This window comes from Eupeodes corollae, chromosome 1 (assembly GCF_945859685.1).
Source record: "Eupeodes corollae chromosome 1, idEupCoro1.1, whole genome shotgun sequence".
Classification (NCBI taxonomy): Eukaryota; Metazoa; Arthropoda; class Insecta; order Diptera; family Syrphidae; genus Eupeodes; species Eupeodes corollae.
This window is the reverse complement of record NC_079147.1, coordinates 41,136,563-41,151,046: the sequence shown is the minus strand read 5'-3', so window position 1 is coordinate 41,151,046 and position 14,484 is coordinate 41,136,563. Positions and strand designations below refer to the sequence as shown.

General features: G+C 32.0%; 1 protein-coding gene across 1 annotated transcript in view; it reads right to left on the bottom strand.

Moving 5' to 3' along the window:
- LOC129942432 (paired box pox-meso protein) overlaps positions 1–4,570 on the bottom strand; it is a 50,582-nt gene extending 46,012 nt beyond the window's left edge. The window contains exon 1 of the mRNA XM_056051357.1: positions 3,386–4,570. Within this exon, the coding sequence (XP_055907332.1) occupies positions 3,386–3,395 (10 nt within the window). The 5' untranslated portion in view covers positions 3,396–4,570. The remainder of the gene's footprint in view (positions 1–3,385) is intronic.
- Between the last annotated feature and the right edge of the window lie 9,914 nt (positions 4,571–14,484).

Below are 14,484 nucleotides of genomic sequence, written 5' to 3'. Positions count from 1 at the left end.
CTCAAAAACAATATTGAAATATTGTCGTAATCCTATTATGGTTTTGAGAGCATCTGTTGAATTACTTCTAATTTTCGAGCATTCTCCAAAGTCATTCTGATAAGGCGTATATCTGCTTGGGAGGAATACCAAAATTCAACGCGAAACGGTATATCACTCTGTGAACGGTGCTTTGAAATCGATGAAAAGGTGATATAAAGCGATGGTTCCTCTCCAGGATTTGACATAGACTGAAAATTTTGTCGATATGGTAGATTTTACAGGCATAAAGTCACACTGCGATCTGCCAATCAATTCGTCAGTAAATGGCTTCAGGCGTTTATCTAATACACTTAACAGGATCTTGTATGCGATGTTTAAAAATCTTATACCTCTTTCTTCCGAACAAATCATCTTCGACGTACTTGAAATGCTCCGTCTGCCGCTTTTTATAGAAAAGTCGTTCGTGATCATTTTGGCCTCATCAGCTTCTGAATTAAAAACTATGTTAAAGTCATGTTTTTAAACCTAAGATTAAGTTAAAAAGAAATTTTACATTTGACAAGCTTACACACTTCTGCTTAACAACTATTATTCTAGAAGTATATTTATAAACACACAGTTCACGAAAATATATTAGTTGGACTTTTAACAAAATTATGCATTTTTAAAGAAGTTTTTTGAAAAAATGGTTATTAAATAAAGAAATGATGTTATATTATATTAACTTAGAAATCACTAACTTTTTCAAGATACTAACTGTATGATGCAGCATAAACGAAAGTATTCAAACAAAAAATTTTTACACAAATTTTAAATTGAACAACAATATTTTGTATAATATTATGTACTAATTTTAAGCAGCTGTTTTTGAATTTGTTTTTCTTAAAATTTTAAAGGTGTTAAAACATAATTCTTCATTCCATTCAATTTTCCAAAGGTTATATAATTTTGTGTTCGTAAAATATTCGATATTCTATCCTTCTTTTTACCGAAATTATTATATAACATGCTATACGAGATAAGATATGATCCATTTTTGCGAAAAAATGTGACTTCTTTGATGTTTTATAAATTTATATTACAATTTCATGTCATTGATTTCAATTTTGCGTACTTTTCTTGGCCATGAACGCTCTTGGCAAATAAAGCCCTATTTTATTTTTAAAAAAATGTAAGACAAACAAATAACAATTTTACACTTCAAATGTCAAATAAATTATTCCACTTTGTATTTTAAAAAGTCAGTTGAGTCATGAGCTTTGAATATCCAAGCAATAGGAAAATAAATTGTTTGGAATTGTGTCGTTTAATATGTATCCATCTTACTTCCATCTTCTAACATTAGTCTTATTCTATCATGATTTTAAGTAAGGAAACTATTTTAGTTTTAAAACTAGATTCCTACAAACTTAATTAATAATATGGAAGATTTTTTCGGTTAAATTATTTTCGTCGAGAAATAAATTAATAAAAACTCTTAAAAGCTAAATGTGTTTGGTTTGAACACGAACAAATATTTTCTATTAAATTATAACAGATTTTGTAGACTTTTTTTTAGCATCACAATAATTTTCGGTTGAATTTCTTCTAGAATACCGAGAGTCATATTTGTCGTTTAAGATGAGGCATTTAATTCACTTAAATCAAATAAATATGTCTAAATCCAAAAATAAATATCGCTTTTATATATCACCATTGGCCATGAAAAAGCTGTGTAATAACTTCAAAAACTATCGCCCGATTAGGGCAATCGAAATTTAGACTGTTGTCATTACATTCAAAAAAACCTTACTCCAAATTGTTTAAAATATTTATATTATTAAATTCCAATAAATTATTATTGTAATCGGTCCGATTTGTCGAATTACAAATTTTGACATTTCTCGAGAACAAATAAAAATATTGACTTCAAACTTTTTTTATCTTACACAAAATGTAATTGTTAATATTTTGTTACACTTTGAGAAATATCGAAAGAAGGGCAAGAGTTTTAAATTATCAGAGTGGGTCGCTACCCAGCATCTTTTCTTATTATAATGTTATATGTGATATTTTCCTTTTTCATGACGTAGTAAGTACAAATGTTTATAAAGGGTTCTCCAATAAGAAATTTAATTTTGAATATAGAGAGTCTTGTATCTATGGGAAAATTTTATTTTTTTCACCTTTTGAAATTTTATAAGTAAAAACTACTCCATTACTTAAAATGGAACCATATAAGCTTAAATCGACAATTTAATAAAATTGTAAAAATTCACTATAGAAATGATGTAAATTTAGCAGTTACAGTTCGAAGTTCTATTGACTTTTCCAAATCGTAAACAGTTAATTTAGTTCACACTGCTTCTCTCAATTAGTCTTTTTTATTTTTCCACTCTCAGATCGTATTTTCACAAATAGTTTTCAATTACAGTCAAGCAAATCGATATAGGAGTTCTCAAATTAGCTTACTTCATTTCATAGCAACAAACCTTACAGGAAACAATTAAAACCGTCGCATATTTTTCTATGATATAATTTTTTAAAATTCAAATTTAAGTTGAAGTATATTTTAATTTTGCAAAAAGTTCGCAAAAATAATTAAGTGGCTTCCGACATAAGGTATCAATATGTAAAATTCAAGACGACGTTAAGCTATTAATGCTTTTCTTGAAATTGTGTGATTTTTAAAATGGTCACGAAACCAGAAAATACTAAAATATTAATATGAAAAAGTCACTTTACACATGGAAACTAAAAAAATTTATAGAAACACAAAAAATTCAAGTTTAATCAAAGTATTGTTACTAAAAAATGTGTTGAAACCTTATTCTAAAAAACATTTTGTTTTCAGAATTCTGGTACTTCCAAATAGGCTAAGAGACAGATTGTTGAACAATCACAGTTTTTGGAATACAGAATTTTGTTAATACAGAATTTTGATATACAATATTTTAAGTTCAGTATTGTGACCCATACAATATTTCGACTTGAATCTGGTTTCTTGACATTTTTCATAATTTTAATAATAATTGTATTCGTCATGTAATAACTTATTTGGCATATTTACTAAAAAACGTGTAAGTTTATTGTTTGAGTATTTAGCAACACAATCTTAGAACATTTTAATGGATGAATCTTGTTGGCAATCTTACTATTTGTTTATTTCCAAATTTAAAATTGAATTCACTAATTAAAGAAGCTACATATGTATAGACTATTAAAACTCTTCTTTAAGTATTAAATGCCATAGATTTTAAAAATGAATTAATGAATTGTTATTAACTTTTACAAAAAACACATTTGTTTAAATATAAAACAAAAACAGGAAACCATTTTCATGACGAAACAAATACATATACACATGATATAATATTTTTATACGTATTTGTGTAAATTAAAAAAAATATTGTCCAATACCAACCTGGATCCATTTTGTGATTGTTTTTATTTCAAAATTCAGCAATAAATAAAAACTTTTCGTCTATTGATGAGATAAAAATCGTAATCCAAATCTATGAACACACTTAAGAAATTTTTTCCGTCAGATAAATATTTTTTTTTTTATTCATAAAAATAACATTGTATCTATAGAATTTCTATGTATATTTATTTATTTTCATACGTACATAAACTTATTTTTAACACTTGAATTCACCTAATTTACTAAACTTTAATTTAATTAACACTTTTCACATCTATCTATGTTAAGTTATCCATAAATATTGTTTAGCTATGGAAAAGTATATATTTTGTATGTTAGGTATCAGGTATAGGTAGGTCTAGGCAGAGGTAAGATCGCGTGCTCACTTCACACCTAATTTGAATTCGCATTAAGTATGCAAATTTTATTGTTTTCAAAAAAATTTCAGAAATATTTTGAAAATATCAAAGAAAAATAGGCAATTTCAGTTTTATTTTTATCAACTCATTTAATTTTTAATAATCAAGTAAAGTGAGAATTTGTGATGAAGTTATTTGTCCGTAAAAATTGATTATTTATTTATTTCTTCGTGCACCAGTTGACTCGTTCTCTAACTAACCGTAACTGATGATCAGTGATCGTAGAAAATTACTTTCGAGTCAAAAAGATGCGTCCGTCGTCGCGTCTGTTTATGATGCGCGATTTATAGTCATTCGATAATAAACGCAATATCTATATACAAACTCGCCTTTTAAAATGAATTTTAATTTGACGTTACACGTACTGAAGCCGATCGAACACTGCAAAACAACGCACTAATGTCAAATCAAATAAATCACTAATGCAACATCGAGAAAATCTCTAGCATCACAGCTTCCGATCGAATGGGTATCCTAATACTAAAGTGCCAGTGGCAGCCAAGCCCAGAGAGATGCTAATCTGGGAATATTAAGTCAAACAACAACAAAAAGGCAACTAGGAAGGGCTGGTCCGCCTCCCTTCCACATGGTGAATCACTAAAAAATCATCCAACTAGCGATGAGCGTCGATCAGCGACCCGACCGACGACGCGGACGATCTTACGGATGAGCCACAGCCAAGCCAACGCAAACGGTTCGCCGAAGAAGAAAATGAAGTAAATCTGTCCGTGGCTATGCGCTATGGCGATGGCGGTCTGTATCTATGAGATTCACCATGTTCTGCGCTGCGCTGCGCTGTGTCGCGTATAGGTCCCGTACGTATACCCGTTGCGATCTTCGCGAGTCGTTAGGTAGATCGAGATCGAGAGATATCTTTTTGTTGAGGTTGTTGTTGTTTTGTATCTTTTGCAGCACACATGTGTATATGAAGGCAACCGGGCGGAGTTAATTTTCGTATGGTTGAATGGCCAATCTGAAACAAGCAAGCGTGTCAGCTGTAGGCGGAGAGATTTCAACGCTACGTATAATGAGCATGATCAAAACAATAATAAAAATTGATTGTGACTTCTTATTAAAAGTGTCCATCCGTCCGTCCGTCTGTTTGGTTTGAATTGCAGAACCATCATCATCAGATAGGTTGGTACCTACATATTATAGAATAGGCAAAGGCTAAGTTGTATTTAGCTATGGGTAGGGGTAGGTAATCTATGTATATCGTCTATACCTGGTCGCGGTAATTGGGTGCGGCAGGTTGTCTATTTCGGAACCGTAACAATTTTGATTCGCTCGATTTTGTAAGCCTCTTATGAGATAATTTGATTTGATTGCAACCATTAAATGCAACGAAGAAGAAAAAGATGGTGTCAGTGCCGGCCGCCGTTAATTAAATGAAATCAAATCATTTTTGTGGCTATATACCTTTATTTTCTTCTGACAACATTAGTAACGAATATTTAGGAGTTATTAGATCAATTCTCAATAAGTAAAAGTAAAAGTTATAAGTGTGAACATTATAAGCGACCATAAATAAGAAATATACATTAAAATGTTATTTTTCAATTGAAACTCCATTTCATTTCAGAAAAGTAAAGAAAACAGATTAGAAAATAATCTTGTTAAAATAAAAAAGCTGTATTATATCCACATCCGGCATTCAGAGATGGTTGAGTCGTGGTGTTTGAAGTTGTTGATTTTCTACCCAGTTTTTCAAAAAATTCATTTGACAAAACATAGAAGTTTTGAATATCTCAAGTGTTATATCAATCTCGTGGGTAAAGGAAGATCAAAAATATTTTGTTGTTTTAAATTTTGTAAGCTACTACTTACTTGTTCTCATGCTAAATTAGTAATTATTTAATTTGTAAATATGTAATTTGATCCACAAAAGTAGTTTGTACTTAGATATGAAATGGTGCGTATACGCCAGAGGTTCTCACTAAATTTTTTATATTTCAAAATTTTAATGCAAATAACTGCTTTTTTTTATGTTTGTGTGTATTGTATTGGAAATCAGATCAATTCAAAAGGCAATACATAAATATATGCAATTCGGAATGAAAAAGAATTTATTTTGTAAAGCTATCAACTATCAACTATTGTAGGGATTTTTATTAAATTTCAAGCAAAACATATGTGAGAATAATTGTGCCAGGCTTCGATGCAGTGGCGTCTTTAGCCATGGGCCCGGTGGTCCAGGCCACAGGGCCCAAGGCCCCCCAAAAACTCAAAGTGATTTATATAAAAAACGAACTAAGGTTAGCAGACAGTAAAAGAAAAACGAGTTTCATTTTACTCTCCATTCCGTTCAAATTCTCATCCTCAACATCTTAAACTTCTGGTAACATAAATCTTTAATCAAACACCTGCACACGTTGTCAATATTATTTTAACAACTCTGCTGTCGTTGAGCTCTACAGTTTTGCACACATGTTGGCTTTTCAACTCACTCCATAAACAAACACAAAGTTGTCCCATCTTCTTAAAATGTAAATATATCTATTCAGGAGCAAAAGTCTGAATATTTGGCTGACACAATAATATTGACAATTCTGGAAATTCATGATATTTTAATATAGGATTGAAGAGGACAACGCTATGATAACACGACTAATATGTCGAACAAATATTCTCGTTTGCAAGCAAGTTTAAAGGAGAAGTGCCAATTTGCTACCTTTGTACCTTGTGCAGCACATTCTCTTAACTTAGTAGGCCTTCATGCGGCTAGTTGTGTGCAAAAGGCAACAAGTTTCTTTCAATGTGTTCCAAAAATATACAACTTTTTTTCTGCTTCTATCCATTGCTGAAATAAATTGACTTAAAAGCCTTTCTGAAACAAGATGGTCTGCACGAGCTGATGCAGTTAACGCGCTCTATCATGGGGGTAAGCAAATTACTGAAGCCTTGACATCTAGAGATCCAGAGCAAGCTCTAGACAAAGCCTGTCTAAAATGTCAAAACTGGAGTTCGTTATTTTAGCAGAAATTTGAGCACAATATTAGAAAGAATTCATAAAAATAGCAAGAGCCTTCAAAGAGAAAAAATAACGATTGACGTTGCTGCCGATTTGGTTTGTTCAGTTTGTTCTTTTATAAATTATCTAAGGGGGAAACTTGATAAATTTGAAACGTGTGCCAAAATTTAGAATCCGGATGCTAATTATAAAGACTTGATGCAACGAAAAATAGTACGAAAAATAGTACGAAGTTCGAGTGAAACATATTTTGATGGTTCTGCACCATCCGTCCAGCTTATTGGGGAAGAAAAGTTAAAAATATCAACGTTTTTTTTTCGAATTATTGACACTATTATGTTGCAATTAAAAATACGATCTAATTGCTATCAAGAAATTAATGCTTTGTTTGGCTTTTTTTTGTCGATTGCAATATTTGACTTCAGTGGAGTTGCAAAATTCTTGCGAACAGTTTTCAAAAAATATCATAGAGATGTCAATGCAGATAAACTTGAGGTAGAATGCCTGCACCTCGTGCAGTTTTTAAAATAATTCAATAAAGATGTAAATGGAGATCTTATTACAATATCAAAATTGTGGAATCTAATTACAGTGGATGAAATTGGGAACTCATTTCCCTACATTTGGAAACTGCCTGATTTTTTTAATTGAATCGGATACAAAATTAACTTTGAAGCACAATGCTACAACTAAACATCAAATGTTATCAATTGAAGAATTACTGTAGGAAATTGAATTTGATGAATTCATTCATCATTTTGCAACTGACAAAGTCAGAAAAGTATGCCTTCAATAATATTTTATTGTATACTTAAACTTACATTTACATAATATGTAAAAAAGAAACTGAATCAAAACAAATATAAAGAAATAAACTTACATACATTTTAAAAAATATATAAAAACATTAGAAATCAACCAAAAAACAATAAAGATCAAAAATCAACTTCAATGTTCAACTATTGAAGGTAAATTAAATTAAGAATTTAAAAAGTATAAAAAAAATCTGTTTATCTTTAGTTCTTTAATTAAGTAAAAATATTTATATATATATAATACACAAATTAATTTTAAAATTATTTTCTTAACCTAAAGAATAAAAAAAAATATATATATCTACCTATTTTTTTTTTGGCCCCCAGATTCTATTGGTCCCAGGGCCCCAAAAGTCTAAAGACGCCCCTGCTTCGATGTAAAAATAAATGGCTATAAAACTCTAACTAATGTTTGGAACTTAAAACTAAGGATTTGAAGAAGTTATAACCGCTTATAATTTTTCTTTCATTTGGAAAGCAGATTATGTGATAAAACCTAGTTTAAAATCAAGGCTTATTAGTTTTTCAATGAAGTATTTCAATGAAGAAATATAAATATTTGCCTTGTACAAGGCAAACAAATCAAAATATTTTGATTTTAATTGTTTTGAAACATTGCTGCACATCAACAACTTTTCTGGCTGGCCTTGAGATGATATAATCAATTTGGTATGTTGAATACTAGCATTCGTTTCGTGGTTTTAAGTTGGTAGCGCAGGTAACTGACAATTGCCATTTGAATTGTTATAATATACAGTAAACAGTCAGTATTTAAGATGATACATAATAATTTACCAAGCAAATAACGCCGTAAAATTTTACAAAATTGACGAACTATCCGCTTTTTGCGCGTGCTTTATGTGATGTTTATTATCGTCATTATCTGGTGACTCCACAAAGTATCGGTTTAATTGTGAAGAACTTTAAAGAAAGCGGAAGCGTTACCGATGTCACAGTTCCTATTGAACACAAAAAAAAAGTACTTACTCGAATAATGTTAATGGTCTTAAAGTTTTGAATATCAAAATGATAGGGAAAAATAGAGTTGGGTAAAGTATTCCACATTTTCGCTATACGTTTAAAAAAAGAATCTCTATACTTGACAGTATGTCCGAAATTGAGCTTAAGGTTAAACTGATGTGTATTCCTAGAAGTAAGAGTATTACGGCTGAATTGTTTAAGCGGTGAATAAAATTGGCTAATTCGACAGAACACTGTTTATAAAAATATCGAGGGAACAACGAAACATTGCGGCCGGCGGTGTTCGAGTAACGTTATTGCGTTGGTTATCGTTCTATCAACTATCATTTTTAAAGCTCTTTTTGTATCCTGTCCAAAAAACTTAAACTTGTTTTAGGGGCACCCACCCAAATATGCGAGTTGTGTTCAAGAATTCGACGAATGAAGGCTTTATAAATTAAAAAATTTCCTGTACCGTCAGAGAAATCCTAAGCACCTTGCAACATTTTTGGCAATATCAAATATGATACCATTCCATAAGAGGAGATCTGTGATACACATACCGAGTACTGAAAGTTAATTAGTTTCCTGGATGCAAGTGCCACTCAAAGATAGCGGCATCGGAGGTGGTTAAGCTTTAACGGCAGGAGACAGAATTGAGTTTTTGAAGCATTAAATTCTACACGGTTTATAATTCCTCATTGGACAATGCTGTCGAGATCGGAATTTAATGAGCTTATCATATACACTGCTGTTGAAGTTCCACATCCGAAGGACAAGGATATGAATCTATAAACTAATATGAAAAGCTGAGAGTACTGTTGTCAGCGAAACAGACAAAACATCGTTTCTGAAGATATGAAGATAAGGATGAGAGTCGGAGTCAAAAAGGAGCCCTGGGGAACACCAGCATTTATTTCATGAATTTCAAACTTGAAACCATCCAATACAACTTGAATTGAACGGTTAGAAAGGTTATTTCTAAACAAGTGCAATAATCTTATTTTTTCCAATACGATGTAAAGATTTGTTCCACTGTTCGGTGAGATAAACCATCAGATCACCAGTGGACCTATTGCTACGAAAGCCATACTAAAATGTAAGTCACTAAGCCCTGGTTCGTTAGGGACTGTTACACCACCTAATCTTTATACTATCTAATTAATAAGATAATTACAAGCAATTCAATTTGGAACTTAGGTCTGCTTTAAGAACACATTTTATTCAAATTCGGCCTTAAAAATAGACTAGTCATTATTCCTAATTTTAATATTTTTTACTTTTTTCACTTTGTATTGATGTAAAGAAATTTAAAAACCCTTCAGAAACATTAAAAAAATATTCACTAAATATAGAAACATATCTGAATTTTTTTTTAAATGTTTCTAAAATTAAAATTCAAAACTTTATAATAAATTTTAGTCAATAATTTTTGAAATAATTGACTTAGAACTGTTCCTTTAAAGCGTCCGAAAAATAAGATATTCATAAACATTCCGGAAAAGTTTTTTAAACACATTGCGAAACCTCATCGACGTACAATAGTACCTTAACAGTTGTCCTGATAATTCTTATTTCTCCAGGGAGATCATCTGCAATGTCGTTTATAAACAAAAGGAACAGAAGAGCACTACTTGGACATCCTTGTTTTACTCCTCTACTGGAACTAAACCAATCCGAAAAGTATTCTCCATCCCAAACAGCTGCCTTCGTGCATGGGTACATTTCTCGGATAACTTTTATGAATTTTGTAGACAGCCCAATCTATGATATCTTGTAACCAAGTACATTTTTGTTGACTAGATCTAGAGCAGTTTTAAATCTGAACGAAGACTTTTTTGTTCCTGGCTTGAAATGCCTTAACCATAGATAAAAGTGTAAAATTTTATCAATCGTTGAAAAAGAATTTTTTAAGACCTGCTTGTAGTTCAGATAAAATATTATTTCTTTCTACCCATTTTTCAAGCCTGTCCAGTAGTACGAAACAGAAAATGTTGACTTTTACATTCATAAATGAAATGCCTCTATAGTGTTCAGGAGCCTGTATAGAATTCTTAATTTTGTTGTATTGGAAATATGACATATTTTTTGAATGAAGATGGTGTGTCGGCATTTGAACAGATTTTATTGAAGAGGATTTCAAAGGATTGAAAACGCAGAGGTTGCAATTTAAAAATAATTCGTAAGAAATGCCATCTTCACCGGGTGCTTTCTTTAATCTTTATATATATTTACATCTAACGTTTGATCGCTGACTAAAGGTTTCACAATATTAAATGATAGTCTGGAGTCGTGAGAGAGTAGACGACAAAAAAAATTGGCAAGGATTTCAGTACAGAAGTCCCTGTACCTAATTTATATTTAGTTCTATAATCTCCTTCACAATATTCCAGAAGTTTTTAGAACTTTTCGTTTGGCCTAGTTTAATCGCATTTTCATTTTCATCTTGCTTCAGATTGTTTCTTTTACGTATGTACATAATGTTTCTTTGGTTTGCAAAAACCTTTAATAACTTTTTCTGCACCGTCGCAGTAGGTTTTTATCGGTGTTTTTAGTAGCTGTCGCATTTTAAATTCCTCATTTCTTAATTACGCAACTTAATGGCTACTTAGCACATTACTTTAGAAAAGCTTCGTGTTTAAGTTCGAGTACTTAATATTTTCAAGCCAAAACTCCAAAGATAATCTAGTAATTTATAGATCGAGTTTTAAATTGATTTCGTCAGAAATTTTTTAAGAAATGAGCTGCCAATTTCGAGTCATTTGGAAAGTAGATTTTCTCATCCTACCAAATTTGTATTTATATAATATTAAGTTAAGCTGACATTATTAATTACTTATTTAAATATACAAAATCCAGTGAAACGATAAATTGCTAGAAGAAAAAACAAATCAATTAAAACTATTTGTTTTCACAATATATGTACGATACAAATCTTTAAAATTCAGAATTAAGATAAACAAATGATATTATATTTTGAAATACGTTTAGTTTCCATTATATTAAAATTATGATGACGCAACCAAAATACGTAATATCATTCTCGCGCATAATATTCACTTATTATTCTGAGCATTTTAACAAATTAGTTGACACCTTTGATCTGTTGCGACATCATGTGCGACACCAAACTGACAGATACAATCAATTGCCACACTTAAGAAAACAAAACGTCAACCGTTCGTTAGTTCGTTCATCCGTCGTCGTCGTCGGATTCGAATATCAAAGGAACATCCGTGCATCGCATTGGATCGCTTCTTTGGGTTTAAGTTGAAATTGAACTCCTCAGTCGGTCCTCAAAAAGTTTGTGCAGCACAGCAATAAAAATAAAAAGGATCAATTGAAAAGAGTGAGATGTCAGAGCCAAGGATGAATTTGTTATTTTGCCATCGCTACGCTAACGATAACGAGACTTATTGGCATCCGGATAGTCGTGTCCGTCCGACTTTTAGGATCGGTCAGTATATAAGTTGCATCATACGCGTCTTCTTGTCTAATATTATTATTATCACCCAACTTCCTTGGGATCAAGCAATCTTTTCTTTACCTACATACATGACCAGGACCACTTGAGAAAACATGACATGGAATCGCACACCTGATCCGAAACCTATAAGAAGGCAGTAAAGAAGTCGAGTAAAACCACTTAGACATGGGTGTGAAAATCGACTTCGGATCATCGGAGTAAAGGAGAATCTTAACACATGTGTGATGTATAGAGGATACAAGCCTCAGTTAACTGGATCAATATTTCGGTATCCCACTTGAATTGCGCAACCTCGAAAACCGAGGAGTCTCAAAAGGGAAGTATTTCTCATAGACAATACTCTGTTGTAGGCCTAGGTACTTTAAAATTAGGTACAGAAGTAATCTATGATGGTACTTTGGATGTGTCGCACTCGTCATGGGTCATAAAGATTTTCGAGCATCACTGTACTATAGACTTTGTCTTCGTAGTAGGGCTGCTTTCTGTGCGGATGCTCGTAAATCCCTGATTTGACATCGGCTTTATTAGATGATGTTGTCAAATTTTTGTTAATTGTTTTTTTTTGTCTCCTTTTGTTTTTATTTATGATGATTGTCTCTTAAGGTAGATATATGTTAATACATATGTGTGTTTTATATGCGCCGTTATTTGTGTATTAACAATGCGGTTAGTTATTTGTTTAAATAAATGATGGGTGACGGTGTTATAATTTGTCATTTTCGTTAATGATTTTTCTTATAGGATCAAAAACATCTATACTTGGGAAAATTATAAGAACTAAACAAATGCATAGTCCTATTATAATTTTAATTAAAGTTTTTATCCGGAAAAAACAAATCCTGTGGTTTACTTACTGTCCATGGTTTTAAAATGAATGGACTTTAAATATCAAATTATCATTTTCTAAGTGCCAACTATAAATTGATAAATATTAAATGTTAGCATTACGGGTCAATGTGGGTAAATGTAAAATGGGGGAAACAAAAATATGGCGCATTTCAAATTTCAGTAAAATCTTGTTGTAACATAATTTTGTTTAGTAGTGTTCCAATTTATTTCACCATTGTGTACATAGCCTTAAAGTTATAGATTCGGAGTAGGTAATAACAAATGTCAAATTATTATGAATAAATCTCTCTCTTCTCTGTAAACTATCAAACGAACTGGACGTCTTTTATTTCGAAGCTTTGGTAATCTGCATAATATAAAGTAATCATATTACTTTTACAACAGGTTATGGGCCTATTGCACCAAAAAAAAATATTAATTAATTCATTCAGATTAATATTTTAAGATTTTTTGCTAATTTTTATATAATTTTCTTAAGGAGACGGGGAAGCGTCTTGGAAGAATAATTCTAACGTGAGCAAAAAATGGGGAAACCAAAGAAGCTTCTAGGCAGAAGTAATTTTGATGAGTGGAAGGTGGAAGCCAAGGCCTATCTTGCTACAAAAGGCCATTGGAAGTGCTTCGACGGGACAGAGTTAGATGTTGATAAAAACTTTTTGGCAATACAAATGCTTAATTTGCTACTTTCGTCCTCGCTTTACACGTACACAGAAAAGTGTACAAGTGCAAGAGATGCTTGGGTGTCAATTTGTGCTGCATTTGAGGACACTGGCATTGGTCGTCGTGTCGATTTGCTAAAGCAAATGGTAGGGCTTAGGCAAACAGACTGTTCTTCAATGGAAGAGTATGTGCATAAAATGGTCTTGATGTCCATGAAGGTCAAAAAGGCTGGTCTGAAGATAGGAGACGAGGTTGTGGCGGCACTCATGTTGGCTGGTTTGCCAGATGAGTATCGTCCTATGGTAATGGCTATAGAAAATACAAAGGACAAATTAACCCTAGATTTTGTTCAAAATCGTTTACTTCAAGAAGTTACTTCTAAAGATGAAAGTGTAGATTCTGCTTTTATTGCCAATAAGCGCAACAATTTCCAAAGGAAGAAACCTCAGGTACACAAAGTTAGGGGGAACAAATCTGTGACGTGCTATGTATGTGATGAAGTTGGTCATTTTGCCAACAAGTGCCCAAACAAAAAGAAAAAGCAGGATCAGCTGTTTCTATGTTCCTCTTTGCCGCAAGATATATCTTCACAGGAATGGTATATAGATTCAGGTGCTTCGGCACACATGACGATGAATAAAGCTTTTATGTTAGACATGCGCCAACCAAAACAAAGGGAAATCGTTGTGGGTGATAATTCTCATTTAGCTGTTGAGCGCACTGGGGACATTAAGATATGCATTGGAAACGACAGCTCATCTTATAACCGAAATGTACTAGTCAAAGATGTTTTGCACATTCCAGAAATCTGTGCGAATTTGATGTCGGTTAGTCAGATGGCGAAGCATGGTAACACATTAGTCTTTGACAAAGACAGTTGTAAGATCTTTGATGCAAACAAATCATTAATCGCAACGGCACCACTTATCGATGATTTA